Source organism: Erpetoichthys calabaricus, chromosome 9, assembly GCF_900747795.2.
Source record: "Erpetoichthys calabaricus chromosome 9, fErpCal1.3, whole genome shotgun sequence".
NCBI classification, from domain to species: domain Eukaryota; kingdom Metazoa; phylum Chordata; class Cladistia; order Polypteriformes; family Polypteridae; genus Erpetoichthys; species Erpetoichthys calabaricus.
Window position 1 is genome coordinate 90,780,546 of NC_041402.2, and position 20,969 is coordinate 90,801,514.

Below are 20,969 nucleotides of genomic sequence, written 5' to 3' on the forward strand. Positions count from 1 at the left end.
GTTCTCCATGTTCTGTGCTGTTTGATACTCCTTTCATAACCTTTGTTAGTTTTCTACTCTACAGATGACTGAAAAGGACATAGGAACATTAGAAAATAAAATTTCATATTAAATTGCTTATGAACTAGACGATATACAGTCATATACAAAAGTTTGGGAACCCCTCTCAGCCTGCATAATAATTTACTCTACTTTCCACAAAAAAGATAACAGTGGTATGTCTTTCATTTCATAGGAACATCTAGTACTGGGGTGTTTTCCAAGCAAAGATTTTTAGTGAAGCAGTATTTAGTTGTATGAAATTAAATCAAATGTGAAATACTGGCTGTGCAAGAATTTGGGTCCCCTTGTAATTTTGCTGTTTTGAATGCATGTAACTGCTCAATACTGATTACTTGCAACACCAAATTGGTTGGATTAGCTCGTTAAGCCTTGAACTTCATAGACAGGTGTGTCCAATCATGAGAAAAGATATTTAAGGTGGTCAGTTGCAAGTTGTGCTTCCCTTTGACTCTCCTCTGAAGAGTGACAGTATGGGATCCTCAAAGCAACTCTCAAAAGCTCTGAAAACAAAGATTGTTCAGTATCATGGTTTAGGGGAAGGCTACAAAAAGCTATCTGAGAGGTTTAAACTGTCAGTTTCAACTGTAAGGAATGTAATCAGGAAATGGAAGGCCACAGGCACAGTTGCTGTTAAACCCAGGTCTGGCAGGCCAAGAAAAATACAGGAGCGGCATATGCGCAGGATTGTGAGAATGGTTACAGACAACTCACAGATCACCTCCAAAGACCTGCAAGAACATCTTGCCGCAGATGGTGTATCTGTACATCATTCTACAATTCAGCGCAATTTGCACAAAGAATATCTGTATGGCAGGGTGATGAGAAAGAAGCTCTTTCTGCACTCACGCCATAAACAGAGTTGTTTGTTGTATGCAAATGCTCATTTAGACAAGCCAGATTAATTCTGGAACAAAGTGCTTTGGACTGATGAAACAAAAATTGAGTTATTTGGTCATAACAAAAAGCGCTTTGCATGGCGGAAGAAGAACACCACATTCCAAGAAAAACACCTGCTGCCTACTGTCAAATTTGGTGGAGGTTCCATCATGCTGTGGGGCTGTGTGTCTAGTTCAGGGACTCTCATCACACTGCCATATGGATTTTCTTTGTCTAAGCATTGTCTAAGCATTATCCTCTGATGAACGCCCCTGGTAGGGGCTGAAAGCACAGGAATAAAAACTACTTTATGATACGTGATTCATTTTCTCCCTTTGTGGATCTCCAGCTGCAAATATATATATATATATAGTAAAAGGCGCTATATAGCGCCCGACCCGGCACAGACTCAGACAGAGGCACGTACTTAAACAGAGCACACTTTTTTATTTCTCTTCAGCTGTGGGGCACGCCTTCCCCGTGTCCCACAGGCCCAACACAGTCCCAGAACACTCACAAACCACAACACTCTTCTCTTCTCTTCCTTTCTTCCTTTACCACCACTCCTCCTTAGGCTTAGTCCTCCTCCTCCCGACTCTGGCTCTCTCGAGTGGTGGTGGCTGGCCTTTTTTATACCCCACCCGGAAGCGTTCCAGGTGCTTGATTACCTGGTCCTAATTGAACTTCCGGGTGGGGCTGACGAGTCGACCAGCTGGGCTGCAGACGTCATGCAGCTCCCCCTAGCGGCCATCCGAGCCCCCAACCAGGCTGTGGAGGACTCCATCTCCCATGGAGCCCTGCGCCAGGTTGGGGAATCATCGTCCACCAGGGAGGCTGCCACCAAGCGTCCCGGGGGAGGTATTGAGCTGCCCATGGTGGCTCACCCGGAACAGATGCAGCAGGGGCATCCCTGCCGGGCATGGGACCCAGCTGTCCTTCACATGGCCCATCCCTCAGATGAGGCTTCTGGGGCTCATCGGCCTGCCCCGCGAGGGCTGGTCCTCTCCAGGATAGGGAGTCGGCATTCTTGGCTCCGCGGCTGCGCCCTGTGAAAATACAATTAACAGGTCTGGGGGTGCTGCCTCGACATCCCTGCCACTCGGACGTCCTCACTGGACAACACCTCCAGACGTGGCCACCGCGGCCGCAGTCATAGCACACCCGACCCCCTCCAGTTCGACCCTTGCGGAAGTGGAAGCAGGCAGGAAACTCCTGCCCCGTAGCCCGCTCTGAGGAGGGCTTGGGACGGTTCCACCCCTCTTCAGCGTAGCCCTCCCGCACCGTTAAACCAATGGGCTCACGCTGCACCTTGTTAGGAGTCCCCGACCTCTTTGTCTGGGTCCTCCTCTTTCTTTGGGGTGCACTGACGGTCTGAGTCCCCTTATGGGAAGAAGGGAGACCCCGTGCCGTCTGCACCCCTTTAGACGGCCGTAAGACAGACGCGGGCAGTCGGGGCGGAGTCGTTTGGCAGCCGGCGTTCACCAGCTGCCTCTCCTCATGCTCTTCTGCCACGCCGTCTGTCATCACGGCAGCGTCCTGTGTTGAGTGCGGAGCGGCCTGGCAAGCAGTACTAATCATCCCTGTTGCCGCTGCGCACCGCCCTCCTTTCTGTCCGACCCAGGCGTCACCTACCTGCGTCGCTGCGTCCTGCAGGCTGGAGGGTGACGACCCACCTCTTGAACCCTCAGGTACCACTCCAGACACGTTGTAAAAGCACAATATCTATTTATTTTGTTATAACGTGCACAAAGCACCCTCTACTCCATACTCATAAACTACACAATTCTCTTTCTCAATAAACCAATCCTCCTCGCCCAGACACTTCGCCCTCCTACCTCCCAGCTCAGCTCAGTGTCTGGGCTTTCCCACAGTCCTTTTATATCCCCTGACCCAGAAGTGGTTCCTAGACAAACCCACAAGTCCTTATTCCCTCCGGGTCAGGGTAAACAGTCCTTTCTTCAGCCCGGGAGCACGTCGTTCCTTCCTGTCACGTGATGATGACGCACTCCCGGGTTATAGGGCACATAAGAGCCCACTAGCCCCCTTACAGCGACTCCCGGCGGCCCCCAAGGTATCCAGCAGGGCTGTGTATACAAACTACAAAGTCCATGAGGCCCTGCTGGAACTCGGGGCACCATCATGTTGTCCGGAGGGCTCCTCCTGGTGGCCTGGGGGGTGGCGACCGGAGTCTGTAGCCGGTCGTCCATCACAGTGTGTATATATACAGTATGTACGTATGTGTATGTATGTATGTATTTTTTTTTTGTTGCTAATGACACATTATCCCATCTTAGCCATACAAGACTGTAATTTCATTGCAGCCAACACAGCTCACTTGACAGACCTGATTTGCTCATCAGTTTTGCCATCTTTATAGTTTACGGTACTCTGGAAGATTTTTAAAACCTTGCAGATATTCTTTTAACTTTTTCCTCTGATTGACTGTATCATGAAGAAAAAATCTCCAATGCCAGAAACTGTACCAACACTATGTGGGACTCCATAGGCTAAAATGTTTAAGCTAAAACTTTAGGACATGTCTTATCTGCAGACAGGTGTACTTCAAAAAAGAGAACACATTAGTCTGAAGAAATTTTATTTTCACTTTAGCATCATAGAATGCGTTAATATCTAGAAAAATTCCATACTATTACATAATATAGAACATTTGAAAAGAGGGTGTTTTTTACAGCCTCTGTTTTGTTGCTGACAAAAGTTCATGCACTTTAAATATATTTTTTATAACACTCTCAGCCTTATTTTATTTCTGAAAGACAAGCTTGAAATATATATATATATTTATATCAGGTATATATAACCTGATAAAAGTTGGTCATTCATTTCCTTTGTGTGATCAAAGCTTAAAAGGAATTCTCCACATTTACACTTCAGTGGCCGCTCATTACAGTGATTTAAGTGGCACAGAGCAGCTGGACATGGGCTGAACATTATAGGGGGGGCAAAAGGATAAGTTACAAAATAATTTAGATGGAGTAAGGTTTAAGTGCCTTATCTCCCCAAACATTGACCTTTGAATCAAAGCCAGTCACTTCAGTAAAAGATTATAGTGGAAGTGCCACTAGTCACCCAGGAATAACTATCAAAGTATATTCTGGATGATTTATCCATTTTCCAATTTACTTAATCATTATAGGGTCATGCCCTGCGGTGGGCTGGCACCCTGCCTGGTGTTTGTTTCCTGCCTTGCGCCATGTGTTGGGTGGGATTGGCTCCAGCAGACCCCCGTGACCCTGTAGTTAGGATGTAGCGGGTTGGGTAATGGATGGTTGGATTATAGGGTCATGGGCACCTTATTTCTACCCCCACAAAGTGAAAACCCACCCTGGATAGGGAGCTCTTCCATCACAGTGTATACTCACGCTGACTCTGGGCCAGTTTACATGTGCCAGTAAACCAATATGAATTTCTTTGTGCTTTCAGTGTAAGATCAGAGTAATCCAGTGAAGAACCAAAGCAGACAAAGATGAGAACCAACTCTGGATGGGGAGCCAGTCCATCACAGGGCAAATTTACATAGACATCCATACTAACAACACGCTAATTTAGAATTGTCAGTTAACCCAACATGCACTTGTTTGAAAACCAGGGTACTAAGAGAAAAAGAAAGCGAATCAGATGCAGGGAGAATGCCTAAAATCTGAACATACACTTGGCACTTTCTTACAAATAAAGGTGCCAGAGTTGTTCTTCAGAGTGATGCCTTAGGGAAACCATTTTTAGTTCCCAAAACACCCATCCACATGAAGATTCCAGAAAGAACCTTTATTTATTTAGATCCACAACACACTGCATACACTAAATGACCATGAATAGATGGTAACAGATTTGAGAAATGCCAATGGGTCAGGCTAAGTTCAGGTTTTCTTGTTAGTGAAAAGGTAGCCTATCGTATAGTAAAATTTCAGTATTTTCTACATATTAGGAACTTTTTCGAAGCACAAAGAACCAACTTTATATGCAAAGAACCCTTCCCAGAATGAAATGGTACTTTGTCAAGCAATGGCTCAGTGTGGAACCACACAACCCGGTGAAGAACTATAAAATGCCATTATTATTAAGAGTGCATGTTGGTAATGAAATGGGAGCTGTGAGGCAGTGGCGCTAACTACTGTGTCACTGTACTACCTGGACAAGTTTGTTCTACCTAACCCATTTTAGTAAAAATGAAATACAGTGATAAATACGAATGTTTAATATCTTTGACACATAATAAACATACTTTTCTCAAAACCTTATAGTGACTCCACAGCTAATGCCACTGCAGCATTTTTAAAACCCTTTGTACACGCAGATGTAAGAACATCTGGAAGCCAAAGGGAACACTGTGTTGTAGATGAATTGTGCTGCACAAGTTTCAGAGACAGTCTGGGTGGAGTTTCTCAGTTGATCAGCAATAAATACATTTGGGCGGCTTCTACATTTTTTAAATATTTTGTTTAATCTTGGGTTTGCATTTTTTTCAGCTAAATTAAGAAACAGAATGAAGGAAAAGCAAGTGCAGTGCCTCAAGGCTGTGTCTGCCACACAAGGAGGACAATTTGCTGAAGTTCTCACGTTAAACCATGTGTGATATTTGTACTTCTGTCTGAGGCGTGCCACATCTGCATCATACGTAACATACTACATTCAGCCATGAATCAATGCAACTGCTCCATCTATTGCCTACAAATGTCAAGCTGCAGTTTTAATAGTTTTTCGCAGGCTAAGTACGTATTGAAATGCTACTTTCTGAAGAAACAATGACCATTTCACACTGATATATTCTGCTACCTAGAATTAAAATTCAAATATGCCTGGAATGCTTGCTGTTGGGATTGCAAAATTGCAATTAATCAGCTCTGTGTGCACTGTAGCCACTACACTATTCTGGTATGGGATTAAAATTTTGAGCAAATATCTGGCAGAAACTGAAATACCAAAAAGGTTTTATACAGTAGATTCAAAAATTATTCAGGCCCCTTCAATTTCTGCACGCTATGTTGTATTGTAGGTTTATATTTCAATGGATAAATTTACCATTTTTGCAAATCTGTCTACACTCAATAACCCATAATGACAAAGTGAAAACATATTTTCAGAAAGGCTTGCAAATTTATTAAAAGTCATAACTCAGATCTGTCATTCATATACATGTAAGTATTCAAACCTTTAATTCAGTACTTTGTAGAAGCAGCTTTTAGTCTTCGCAGCTAAATCTCGACAAGCTTTGCACACCTGGATTTGGGCAGTTTATCCCATCCTTCCTGGCACATTCTCTCAGGCTTGGTTAGAATGGATGGGATGCATATATAAACTGACTTTCTCAGGTCTTTCCACATATTTTCTATGGGGTATTAGTCTAGGTTTTGACTGGATCACTTAAGGTTAGTCAAAACTGTCCCTAAGTCACTCCAGCATTGCCTTGGCTATATGTGTCACCTCATTGTTTTGCTGAAAGGTGGACCATCACCCCAGTCTGAGGTAGCATGCGCTCCAGAGCAAGTTTTTCTACAAGGACCTCCCTGGATTTGGCTGCAGTCCCCCTTCCATAAGTTCTGGCCAGCCTCCTTGTCCCTCGCACTGAGAAGCAGATGCTGCCACCAGCATGCTTCACTCTAGGGATGGTATTAGGCAGGTGATGTCAGACATTGTGCCCAAAGAGGTGTAATTTTTGTCTCATAAGACTCAAGAACCCTTTCCTCATGCTTTCAGAGTCCATTCCATTCCAAGTGGGCTGTCATATACCTTTATTTGGCTTCTGTCTAATTGATCTGCAATATTTTAGTCCTCACATCACAGCTTTAGGTTGAAAAATTAATGCGCTGGAAACATGTGTTTTTTTCTGTTATGGTAAGAATCCTGGAGCATCACAGAGGCTGCAGGTTTTCATTGCTGTCAGCTTCTTGCGTATAAACCATTAATTCAGTGCTATCTCTAGTTCTTTTGCTGCCCAACACAAAAGTGAAATCGTCACACCCAAACCAGTAGTTGAGGGGTGTCCCTTGGAGTTTTGCATAAGTCATGCATTAATGTGAAATCCTACTTTCATGCAAGTCTTGCCTCATGGATGCACAATTGAAGAGCGGTTTTCTTGCCTGTAGTACACAACTGTTGGATCAAAAAACAGGAAGGGAGGATGCGGCAGGAAAAATCAGGGGTCAGGCCACAAATCAAGCCAGCCACTCCTTATACTACTTGATACATTCATTATAGTTTACAAAATATGGCCTCCCAAAAACTCGGCCGGCCTAGCTGACCATCTAGTTCGCCAGCTCTTAATGCAAAATACTCTTTGAATTTAAGGTCAAAACTCTAAATTAATTCTTCATTTTATTTTAATTTTCTAACACTCACTTGATACCTCTTTATCAGTTACTACATTCACAATTTTTATAGCGTTTTAAGTGCCACTTAACCACGATATGCAAATGCAAAAAGAGCTGAGAGCCCAACTGTTAACTTGCTCTCACTTACATCTGTGTGTCTGTCCATCGTAAGCTTCTGTCTAATGAAAAATAAATAAAGAGTGAAAGACTAAGAAGTAAGAAGATCTTATCAACTCATACTAAAAAATATTTCAATAATTTCTCACAAATGCAAAACTACCATATTAGAACTGTCATACAAGGAAACTACCAAGTGGACTACCTGACCACCCTGTTTGTGAAGCTGAGAGACTCAGAAACGGTGGTGTGTAACACTGGAGGACCTCAGGGAACTGTTCTGTCTCCCTTCCTGTTTGCCCTAACAGACTTGCAGCACATTACAAGCAGTTGCTATCTACCAAAATTTTCAGATGACTCATCCATCACGGGCTGCATTAATAAAGGAGACGAGTCAGAGTACAGGAAAGCTGTGGAGGACTTCATCTTCTGGTGCAAGGAGAACCACCAGCAATTCAGTATCAGTTAGTGGTGGACATCCAGCGTGCCAAAGAGCCTCTGATCCCAGTCGATATCCAGGGGGTGGAAATGGGTGTGGTGCAGAACTACAAGTACCTGGGGGTTCACATGAACAACAAACTGGACTTGTCTGACAACACAGTGGCTCTGTCATAAGAAAAGCCAGAACAGGCTGGTCTTTTGAGTGGTCTTATGAGTGTGCAGCAAGCTACCAGTTCTTAGTAGTCAGTGTGGTGTTCTACACTGCAGTCTCCTGGGAAAGCAGCCTGAGCTCAAAAGAAGCTTAATGCCTGAACTAACCTGTCAGGAAAGTCTGCTCCATCACCAGGTGAACCCTGGACACCCTGGAAGTGTCACAATGGGATAAATCCCCTCCATTCCCTCTAGGAGGCACTGTCTTGAAGCAGTTGTAGGCACCATGTGGTGCTTAGAAGCAACCATGGTGGTCTTTTCTGCTCATTGCTATAAGGCAATTCAGTGCTTCCTCCTGACACCCCATACTTAATGCCGATACTCTTTAAGTTCATTTTGCAACTTCTGCGCAATGTATATTATATTATTTATTTATTTATTTATTGTATTATCTGTCCTATGAGTCTGTATCCTTATTTTTTCGGTTTCTGCTGCTGTATGCATGAAAATTTCCCCTCGGGATTATTAAATTTTATCTCTCATGTACTGACGCCCTGTCTAGGATTTGTTCCTACCTTGTACTCTATACTCCTTGGCATAGGCTTCACCTAGCCCCCAGCGATCCAGATCTGGATTAACCAGAATAGTAAATGCATTTGAAAAAGACAGGGGCACCACTGACCCTCGAAACCCCAGAAACACCACACTAAACAGTCCCAGGTGCAAAATAAAGGTTTTTATTGCAGAAAATACCTTGTATACAGGCCAATCCACTGCCTTTCAACACACAATCCTCCTTTGCCTCCTCCAGGTGAGCTTTGCCTTCTGCCTCCTGACTTTGACTCCCAGCAATAAGCTCAATGGCTTGTTTTTATGTCAGACCCAGGAGTCTTCAGGTACCAGGACATAATCCCATGGAAGCATTTCTGGGTCAGACAGAAGCCTCCTGAAACAGAGAGTCCCTCTCCCTGCAGCTCCCCCTGGTGGCACCTGGGGGGAACTGTTCTTCATATCCCAGCTCTCCCTACTCTCCATTAACCTATCCATTTGTATGGGATGTTGAAACAGTCCCATCCCGGCCAGGTTATGCCTCTTTCCACATTGTTCTTCCATTATGGTGTCCCGGCTGGGAAAGGGTCCAGCACTCTACTTACACATTCATAAAGTTTATCTAATCTGATCTAATCTAACAAAAGATGTAATAAGCCACGTGTTTTATTAACAGCAAGGTTTGTCTTCTAATGAAGAATTTGATTCACTAGTACAGTGATTGGAGACCCCTACATTACAGGGTTCTGCAATGTTAGAGTTCATCTTGTCCATCACAGGATACATTTGAACCACAAAACTGTCAATTAACCCATCATGCACATCTTTAGGAGAAGGAAGGAAATATGAATACCCAGAGAACAACCCACAATAATTTCAGGTAAAGCTTCATACAGACCATCTTCCTGTTCCTATAATAAAAACAGGCTTGCCATCTTTCCCAGTTTATACTTTTAGTTTAGTGGTTAAGGTTTTGGACTTCAAACCTGAGGTTATGGGTTTGAATCCCACCACTGACACTGTGTGACCCTGAGCAAGTCACTTCACCTGCCTGTGCTCCAACTGGAAAACCAAAAGAAATGTAACCAATTGCATCTCAAAACGTTGTAAGTCGCTTTGGATAAAAGCGTCAGCCAAATAAATAAATGAATGTAGCTCAAACGATGAGAAGACGTATCAATTAGCTGAACAAAAGAGCTTGATAGACTGGAAGACCTCTCTGATTTGTTAGGCTTCCTTTGTAATTATCAGATGTATGAAGAACAAGGAGCAAGCGAGATAGTAAGCAGTTTGAGGGTGGGGTTCAGACTTGGTGTAAAATGCAGCCTATAATATTAAAAAAGGGGTAGAATGCCATCTGAAGGAGAACAAAACCATATCTTCCACCGTTCTCTTTGGCATGGTTTAACGACTGGTGAGATTTCAACCAGCTTGGTTTTCCATATTAATATTAAATGACTGTTGTGTGCCTATGCCACAGCAGTTTTCTTAATTGTTAAGAATTGATCATAGAATCACATCTTTTTTCTGAAGTTGCTGTCTAATTAAAGAATCCGTCAGGAAAATTAGCAGCAGCTGCTCACACGTGGGCCTTGTTATTCTTCAGCTTGCATGGGAGTAGGAAGGCAGGAAATTGTGAAAGGCACAAGTGAGTTGCATCCCTCAGATTAAGTCTAACTGTTCTGATTTCACTTTTTTTTCTCTTTTAATGTATCTTTTTCTTAAATCTGTAAAATTGGGGGAACATTTTTGGAAACAGTGTTTAAAATGGAAATGAAACAAGTCACACATTCCCCTACAAGTACTTTAAAGCCGAGTATTTGCCCCCTTGTTAAATTTAAATTCTCGGCGGAGTGTGTGTATGTCTCTGGGTACTCAGAATTTTCTCTCATATGTCAAGAACATGCAGGTTCAGTTTACAGGTGACTCTAAAGCAGTGGCGCTCAAACTCAGTCATTGAGACCCCGTCTCACTGCAGATTTTTGCTCCAACCATCTTATGTTTTTAATTGAACTCCTAATTAAGCAAACTGTTTTTTACCCGGTTTCGATGTTTTGGGTTCAAGGTAAAAATGACAAAACTAAGTTTGGTGAATTTTTATTAGAATTTATTGAGCATTAATGTATGCTACATGGTGATTTTTAAAAATTTTTTTTTTTTTTGGCTAGGGTGAGATTTTTATCATCATCCTTTTCATTCTGCGTTTCCTGGAGTTCTGGTTATTTAATGCCTTATTTACTAATAAGCACAATAATTGGTCACATGCTGAAGTAGTTGCAGCTTTTAAGCAGCTGGTGTCATTTGCCTGGATGTCTGCTCACCCCTTTGTTAATTGTGATTATAAGGATACAATTAAGGGAAAAAACTATCCAGTAAAAGGCAAATGCGCAAGAAAACAACAAGAGAGAGTTAAACATTTAAAGCTATAGTAAAAAAACAGTGTCTTCTAAATGTACAAATCCCACTGCAATGATTTTCTGAAAGCTGAAGAAGAGAAAAGGGAAAAAATCTAATGAGCTAAACGAGTAAAATCAATTGGAAGTAACATGACTTGAGAACCACTGCTCTAGACTGTCCCAGTGTGTGAGGGAGGACCCCAGACTGGCACTGCCACTGTGTGCCCAGTGTTGCGAGGACAAGCAGTTCTTCCTACACCCCTGAAATGAATAACTGAATTACAAAATGGATGGTTGGGAGGTTGGATGGATGTCTATTTCGGAACAGTTTCACTTTTGTGGAAAAACAGGCCAAGCCATTGCTTGTGTCGCCATGAGTTCAGGTGTCTTAACTTTTAAAACATTTATTGGCACTTCAACTTGGGTGCTGCAGAAGAAGCTGCAACTACTGGAATCTGCTTGGGTACTGCTGATTTGGTGAATTTAAAACACACCTGCTCTGTGTGAAAAGGGTTGGGTGCTAAATAAAATGCTCAACATCGTCATTTTGTGAGGTATGATGATGTCCTGCTGTTATCCAAGTTTGATTTACTCTTGCATTTTACTCAGTACTTGTACTATTACTATTGTATTGAGGATTACTTGGGTCCTGTTCTGTGTATTGGATTGTATTTACCCCACTTTTTGACGTGCACTGCACGCCGAACCTACCGTTAAAGGGGTCTCTCTCTAAATTGCCCTTCCCAAGATTTCTTCCATTATTTCCTTACAAAGGTTTTTTGGGAATTTTTTTTCATGTCTTCTTAGAGCTGGATTGTCAAACTCCAGGCCTGGAGGGCCGCAATGGCTGCAGGTTTTCATTCTAACCCTTTTCCTAATCAGTGAGCAGTTTTCACTGTTAATTAAATTCTTTTCCCTTCATTGTAATAGGGTTGTTTTTAGGGATTCAGTACTCTGAATTGATTCTTTTCTTCATTAAATGGCAGTCAAACATAAATGAGACGTGAAACAAGCCATAAGTTGACCAGCTAAATTGGGGCTTCAATCTCCAATCATTTTTTTAATGAGAAGCTGATTCTTGCTGTTAATTAAACTCATTATTTAATTCCATGGTTTGTTGCTGCTCTCATTCTGTCACAGCAGACATTTCTGTCAGTTTTTCTGTTTTTCCTAAGAACAGAATCAAGATGTTTTGGTGACCTGAGCAGATCAACCTTAGTGAGGCCTTCACCTTTCTTTATTTTCAGATATTGTGTGATGGGCACAGGTGAGCTGGTCATGAGGCGGCTTGTCAAGTTAATTAAAATGAAGGCAAAAGAAGGTAATTAGCAGCAAAATCTGGCAACTATTTAGGAAAAGGGTTAGAATGAAAACCTGCAGCCAGTGCGGCCCTCCAAGACCGGAGTTCTTAGAGAGTCAAGGCTAGGGGGCTGTCACAAACCGGGCCTGTTAAAGCCCTTTGCTGCACTCCTTGTGTGATTTTGGGCTATACAAGAAATTAATTGTATTGTATTGCATTTCAAGTAGAATGTCCCTTAATCCTGAAATGCTTATTAATTTTATCGGTCTATTCCAGTATATTCTTTGTTTAAAATTAGGTTTGTTTTATATTATGTTTTGCCCCATGGAATCATCACATTTATTAAGACTTATCAAATAACTAGCTGTGTAAGCCCGTGCTGTAAAAAGCTTTTGTTTTGCAGACATGTTCACCCCCCTTGTCTATCAGCGGCTAATGAGTTTCTCTCTAGTTTGTCTTTACTTGGTGGTTTCACTTTGGCAACAGAGTCGCTTTCTTTCAGCTTAATGCTGTAGCCTTGCACTTCTTTCTTCTTCCAACTCATTAATTTGGGGCCGCCTTGCCAGCTCTTTGAGCTTGTCACTACCTGACCACACTTCCAGGCTGGAAAGGCAGACACACACACTTCCACGCGTAGACGTTTATATATAAGACCAGTAACAGCGTGCTGCATGATAACTTGCAGTGAATACACTTGACTGAGAGCATTCTAGCTATTTCAAGCAATCCGCATCTCTTTGATGCCTCTTCCTCAGTCTCATTTGCTCTTGCGATTCTGTTTTGCTCAGTGTCGGGCTGTCTTCATTGTATGGTCTGTTCTTTGATCTCAGTTGCTTCAGCAATTCTCTTTCGCTCTGCGTCAGCCTGTCATAAATGCTGAGTGCGCTCTTCATAGTTTTCTTACTCTTTCTCTATACGTTTAGCATTCGTTTGCACAGAGGTTGATGTGCTTGCTGCTTCCTGAGCAGCTCTTCTTTTCTTCACCCTAGCAGCCTGCTTCTTCTCTTCTTTCATCTGCATCTTTTTGCGTTAAAACTGATTAAGTCAGTTTTTGTGTTGCAATTACTTAGTACATTTTCCTTCATTTTTCACTTAACCTGGTACTTAAGTGTTCAATCTGCCTCAAGAATGATTTAATATATGAAGAGGTAGGGGAAGTGACAGCAAAGGTGGTAGGGATGAGAATGACGCTCGTACACATGCGCTGCACGGCCTCCCTGCTGCCCGCTGCCGAGAGTTGATTCTACAATAAAATAAAATAAAAAGTAATAATTCCAAAAGTCTTCATTTTTAATATAAAGCTGTAGTACAAAGTTTTAGCGTAGTGTATGTGTACCAAATTTCAGGTCAATAGGTCAACAGCAGGCCCCATTTCTCTATGCGATCACATCTGAGGGGAAAAAAAGACCTGATGCCTAAGAATACCTCATTCGCTTTAGCATTAGCAGATTTCAAGAAATAAAAAGGGCCAGCTTATTTTCTTTTTTCTGTAACATCACCACATTTAAATTAAATCAAACTTTGTTTTTTTTTTAGATTTTATGGTATTTAGTTTTTCTATTGTAGGGAGGTTTTAACCCCTAAATACTGATATATCGAAATGTTCTTTCTTAGCAGATACCTAATTTCAGCTTTTTAACTTAACGGAAAATAGCGTTTTTGTTGATGAGTGAATGAGTGAGTCATCTTTCCATTATATATTGTAAATGAGAGACAGAAACAATCATAGAGGTTTGAGGAAACCATCCCCGTATACTTGAAGAATTGTGCGAAATTGAACAAAAAAATGGTCTTTACAGACAAGAATCCAAAAAAGAACTGGAAAGGTTAGAAAACATGGATTGAGAAACAGGAGGGATTGTGGGGCCGGAGCCGGAACTGACGTCATCAGGCTCCGACTTCTTGTGATATGGAAATTGCATCATTAAGAGGTGGGCTCTTCTGCTGGTCTACAGAGGGAGAAAAGAGAGAAGCATCAGAGGACAGTACCAGCCCTTGGTTTGGTGGAGAAACACTTACATTCAAGCCTGTAAATCATCTCACATGTGCATGTGTGACAATATATAGATAGTGTGATAGACGGCCAGGAACCCTGCCCCATTGGGATGCCTGGAGGAAGGAGGTACCGGGAGAGCAGCACTTCTTTCCCTTGGGTACCCAGACGGTCCTTGATCCCTATGGGACAGTGCTTCCCGGATACCAGGAAGTGCTGACGGACTAGGGATGTTTTATGCCCGGAGTGCTTCTGGGTGCAAGGGCAGCACTTCCGCCACACTGGGGAGTGCTGCCTGAAGTCCATCATCAGGCACTTGGAGCACATCCAGGGTTAGATAAAAGGGGCCGCCTCACTCCATTTGGGGAACTGGAGTCAGGTGGAAGAAGGACGGAGCTTGCGGGACAGGAGTGGAGGCGGCCAAAGGAGCCAAGGACTGTGAATTGTAAATAGTATTTGTATATATTTATATGAATAAATGTCTGTGTTGTGGACACTGCATTGTTGTGTGTGTCTGTGGCCGGGCTACATCCTGCAATAGATAGAAAGCTAGATTCTGACTTTAAAAAATGTCAGTGCTGTATTTTATAGAACAAATGTTATCTTTTTGTGTCCCACATTGTTCCTAACTAGTGCAGGTACTACAGGTAATCATATTAGCTACACACTACAAAAATGGTGAATAAAGTAGTGAAGTACCTGCTGCTCTCCCTGTACTCCTGACCTAAATACATATACTTAGTAGTGTCACAGTGGCAGATCTCACTGGGTCTCATTTATTCCCTTTTCTGACATTTGTTGGGAGCATCCACTGTGTGCATTTAATAAGAGACACTGCTCTCCTAACATCATAAAATACCAGATTTGCAGTTTATTAGTAAAGCTACCATATCAGTAGAGTGGTTAGCGCTGCTCCATCCCACCTTCAAAATGCTGCAGTTATTGGTGAATCTAAACTGGCGCTATATGTGTGTTGTTGTGTCCAATGATAGTTTGGCATCCCATTCAGTACTGATTCTCTCCTTGCGCCCAATGGTTCTAGAATAGGCAGTGAAATTTATAAATGGCTTAAAAAATTATTGCCTGATGAGCTCCTTTCATTTATGTGTACTACAAATTGCCAACTGTTGTCAGATTCTGAGATTCTCAACAGTTGTTTAATGAAAATAATGATGCACCTTCTTGATAAGTTGTGCATCAGCCTATTCTAGGCATATACACGTAAGCTAATGTGTAACTTCAATTTTTTTGTGTTTTATATTTTTTCCCAGGCTCGGCTCTGGGTTCAATTGATGCGTGAGCTAAGGAACGGTGTCAAACTGAAAAAAGTCCAAGAGAAACAATTCAACCCGTTGCCTACAGAATTCCAGCTCACTCCATTCGAGATGCTCATGCAGGACATCCGCGCCCGGAACTACAAGCTACGCAAGGTCATGGTAGGAATTTGAACTCTTTCTTTTTTGTCTCCCTTTCAGTTTAGAGAAAACATTAAGTCCTGATCCCACAGTGACAATATGTTTGTTAAGTTCTCAATTAGAGGCACATTTTTCCTTCAAATTAAAATCCCAAATTATTTCTAACTATGATAGAGTGTGAGTCCTTCACACTCTTTTTTGATTCCTGTCACCCAGATGGCTTTAACCTAGTAGTTGGTGAGTCCACACTGCAGCTTCATTTGGCTTTTTTGGACTGATCCCAATTGCAAGCACCACTACCAGTCTTGGTATTTCTATGGAGGGCAAAGTCCTTAATGAGGGCCATTAATGGATTTTTCTTTGTCTGGCCTTTCCTCTTAACTCAGCTTGCCATGGATTGTCCTATCAGACGTACATGTACATAGTCCAGACATGGTTCTAAGGACTATTTAGGCACATAAGCCACCTCACCATACTCATATGAGGCTTGAGTAGAGACTAAAACAATGAGATTGTGGGTACAAGTGGTTGAAATAAGGTTCCTGAGATCACCCACTATGATAGAGTAAGGATCTTTGCAATACAGTAGAACCTCAGAATAGAATTGCTACTTCTCTGGATTGAGATAAGATGGTTGAGATAGCTTGGACATTGATTTAAGACGGCTTCCTGGGTGCCTGGTGTGTAAAATGTACTAGGTATGGCCAACAGGAGCAGACCTAGGGGCTAACCCTGCACATTCTGCAAAGATGTTGCTGGTGAGCGATTAGTAAAGGTCCTACCCTTCTACATTTCACATCCTCTCACAGAGAAGCTACTGTAGCTGTGAAACCATGACCTTCAATTTAGTAAACAGCAGCTTAACCAGCTGAGCTGAATGAGAATGAATATGAGTGAGCAGACATCTGATTGCCGCCATTGGGGTGTCACATTACACATGACAGACTGTCTCTCAGGATGTTGCTCTCACCCGAATCATTCAGGGATTGGTGGACGGATGTAATGTGAGCCAAGAGAGAGAGGCCTGTCACTACAAAAGAGGCACTATTGGAGTTAGAAACTTGACTCGCTGTTGGGCCAAGGGAGTTTTACTTTAGTGCAGCTGGCTGAGAAGGGTGTTCTGTAATCATGTGGCCTGTGTTATGGCCACCTCTAGAAGCATAAGTAAGATGAACAGGGACTATATCTCTAAACTGGCCTGGGCGCATTTCCAAGGAGATGATCGACAAACATGATGAAAATTGGGTGGCCTGGTCAGCCCAACTCAGCATATTGCTACCATAACTTTCATCAGTAAATGGAATGAACTGACGAGTATTATTTTTAAGTGGCTTTCAAAATAAAGCTTTGCTGTCTTGTCTCTCTTCATAATGTTGACTTAAAAATTTTGTAAGTGATGTATCTGTTCATAGTGTTCTGCTTTTTGATCTGACTTGTGTTTTTGGAAGTATACTGCATACACTCAGATTAAAGTTAAACTACAACAAACAAGTTAGTGATTGGACTCAGTTGGACAGAACAGTAATAATAATAATAATTCATTACATTTATATAGCGCTTTTCTCAGTACTCAAAGCGCTATCCACACAGGGAGGAACTGGGTAATGCATAGTGATCTGCACTTTAACTTCAGCTTTAACAGATGGGCAAGTAAAAAAGCCTTAATAAAATTAAAAACAGCAAAATAACAGAATTTATGCCTTCAGTACTTAAGCTGTTTAGCTGTATTGTCTTGATATTTGTCATTATTCAATTGTAACCAATATTTCCAATCAAGTTTCACTTTTTTATTAGATATGGTTGGTTTACCTAGACCTTGACTATAGTCTTGGGTTTAGGTTTTGTTTGCCTGTCAATGTCTTTCTATCTAAAGGTTTTCTAAATGTTTCCTTTATTTCAGCAGCTAATAAATTATACAGAGATGTACGTTGAAATGACAGTGTCTTCAAAAGAAGGGAAGTTGCTTAACTGTCTTCCCTAAATATTTTTGTGCTTCTTCAAGTGACTTCATTAAAATGAAAACGTATGAAAAAAATGGGACACAGGTTCTCATTTCTGAAGATGAGCTTGAATGTGATTGTATACCCAATTGTACTGAATTGAAAGATAATTTGTATATTCTGTCTATCCATTTTTGATCCTATCCAGGCCAACTTTTTTGGTCCCAGGAGCCTGATGCCTGTTCTGGCAGCATCGCCAATGCTAGATGAGGCACAAGTTCATTAAAACATTAGACAATCTAGATGAATATAGGCCATTCAGCCCAGCAAAGCTTGCCAGTCTTATCTATTTAATTCTTCCAAAATATCATCAAGTCAAGTTTTAAAGGTCACTAAATTTCTACTGTCTACCACATCACTTGGTAACTTATTCCATGGCTCTTTGTGTGAAGAAAAACTTCCCAATGTTTGTGCAAAATTTACCCTTAACAAGTTTCCAACTGTGTCCCCTTGTTCTCATTGAACTCATTCTAACAGTCTCAATCCACTGTACTAATTCCCTTCATCATTTTAAGCACTTCATCCACGTCTCCTCTTAATCTTCTTTTGCTAAAACTGAAAATTTCTTCTTCATAATTCATTCCCTGTAGCCCTATAATCAGCCTTGTCACTCTTCTCTGGACCTTTTCTAGTGCTGCTATGTCCTTTTTGCAACCTGGAGATCAAAACTGCACACAGTACTCCAGATGAGGCCTCACCAGTGCATTATTAAGCTTGAGCATAACCCCCTTGTACTTGTACTCTATACATCGTGCTATATAACCTAACATTCTGTTAGCCTTCTTAATGGCTTCTGATAACTGTCTGTGACAAGTCAAATACGACTTCTATATCCTTTTCATAAGGTGCTCTGTTGATTTTCTGATCTCCAATTGTGTATTCAAACCTAACATTTTTACTTCCTACTTTACATTTATTTGCATTAAATTTCATTTGCCACATATCTGCCCAAGTCCCTATGCAGTTCATGTCCCTCTGTAATTATTCAATGGATTCTAGATTATCTGCCAATCCACTTATCTTGGTATTATCTACAAACTTAACCAACTTGTTACTTATATTCCTACGCACACCATTTATATATATTAAAAACAGCACAGGCCCTAGCACTCACCCCTGTGGGACACCACTCTTATCTTCACTTGATTCTGATAGTTTGGCTGGCACCATAACCTTTTGCTTCCTGTGTCTTTGCCAATTTTCAAACCATCAACACACTACACCCTGAACTCCCACTTCTTTAAGTTTGATGCCCAAATTTTAAGGTGGCACCTCATCAAATGCTTTCATGACAGGGAACACTCATTCACACAACCACATTCACTTAGACTGGAGATATCTCTGTCCCTTCATCTATCATCATCATCTAAACTACACTTTAGGTTTTATAGGGAGCCGGTATCTATGCTGGCAGTATCACCCACCCTAGATTGGGTACCTCTCCATTACCCTCAAGCAAACATTCTACTCCACTCATACTGGGGCATGTTAAAGTTGCTAGTTCATGGTACCATTCATGACTTAGGGCTGTGTCTGAAAATACAATGGAAACACACAAACAGATATGGGGGGAATGTGAAACTCAACACAGGCAGAAATAGTGCGGGGATTAGGACCCAGTCTTCTGAACTCTGAGACAGCCACACTACCCACTCTGTCACCTTACATACAACCATTTGTGTGTAGATTTGTGCACATCCTTATTTTAGTTAATTTATTGAAAATTATTGGCACCACAGATGCCATATTTAAACAAGATAGACTTACAAACTACAAGCAAGCTTAAGAACAGTAATGCAAGGCACAAGAAAATCTTAGAAAAAAGAAACAAATGTTATCAATGATATGCATATTTTATTTTAGGGTTTAAGCATTGTGGTATTAGGTATAATTCAAAAAAAAATTGAAAAAATACTGCTGTTTTTTCCATATGTTTCTTTGTGTTCTTTGTCAAATTCCAAATAGACAAATGGGAAAAAGTAGTTTATTTAAGCACCATCTCATTATTCACATAAGCAATAAACAAAATGAAAGTATATAAATTATTTCTTCATTTCCTGAATCCACTTATTCCAATAGAGGGTTGCAATGAGCCAGTACTGGATATAATCCAGGAACCAACACTAGATGAGGTGCCGGTTTATCATAGGGCACACTGCCACACACCCCAAAATATATTCATTCTGGGCCAAGTTGCAGTCAACAGTCTGCCTAACCTGCACATTGTGCAGATGAGCTAGAAAACTGGAGAACTAGGAGAAAACCTATACACCAGGTGGGGCAGACCTTAAATCAGTTGAATGTATTTGACTCTGCAGCTCTGATTGTAGGTGTGCTAGAATAAAGTGATGGGTCTTCAGTCTGGATTTAAATGCTCAGTCTGAGGAGGCATACTTTACAGGAGCAGGCAGGTAATCTGAGGCCATAAATTCAGCTTTCCACTGTTGGTTTCTTGGATTATATTCACAATATTTATACTCTCAGGGCAATCAGTCCACTCAGGGATAAAACACACACACACACACACACGCACATTGATCTGTCCATTATTTCCATCTTCTTAGTCTCTCACAGGCCTATCCTAGCAGATGCTGTTCTAGCTTTGAACAGGATGCCTGTTAAACACACAAATCCTTGTCAGGTTTCTTAGAAAAGTCAAACAGACTCAACAGGGAGGTCTTTCTATCTATCTATTGATCTAAATCTGCAACATAAAGTTATTTGCCTTTAGGCTTTTTATTTGGAAATTTGGCTTTTTACAGAAGCTCATTAAATACATAGATATATAAATAAATAGATACACATAAAACACCCACTATGGTCTGAACACACATCAGAATAACTAAGAAGAGAAAAAATAAATTGAAAGAAATGTTCTGACTTCACAGTCACAGTCACAGTGAGGCCTTTATGCAGGCGTACTACTTTTGGTATAAAGGAGCCCCAGCAGTGCTTCTTAACACACTTCTGCTGAATAATCTGTTGGCTGAAAGTCCTCAGTGCTAATGTGTCAGAGCGAGGATGTGCAGCTTTATTCATAATGGCACTCAGTTTTGTTTTAATTCTCTTCTTTGCTACGACCTCCAAGGGGTCCAGAGTGTGTTCCATAACTGAGCCTGCCCTTTTAATTAGCTTGTTAATTTGGTGGGCTTCTCTTGAAGGGATGTTACCAGCCTAGTACGCCACTGTGTAGAAAGTTGCAATGGCCATCACAAAGGTATAGAAGATGTGAAGGATGTCACTCCCAACATTAAAGGAACACAGTCTTCTAAGAAAAAAAGAGCCTGCTTTGCCCTTTCTTATAGAGTTCCTCTGTGTTACAAGACAAGTGCAACCTGTCATT

The 20,969-nt window shown here is 41.6% G+C and overlaps 1 protein-coding gene across 1 annotated transcript in view; it reads left to right on the top strand.

Annotated features, from left to right (window-relative positions):
- spire2 (spire-type actin nucleation factor 2) overlaps window positions 1-20,969 on the top strand; it is a 177,212-nt gene that overhangs the window by 89,327 nt on the left and 66,916 nt on the right. The window contains exon 8 of the mRNA XM_051932367.1: window positions 15,483-15,647. Within this exon, the coding sequence (XP_051788327.1) occupies window positions 15,483-15,647 (165 nt within the window). The remainder of the gene's footprint in view (window positions 1-15,482; window positions 15,648-20,969) is intronic.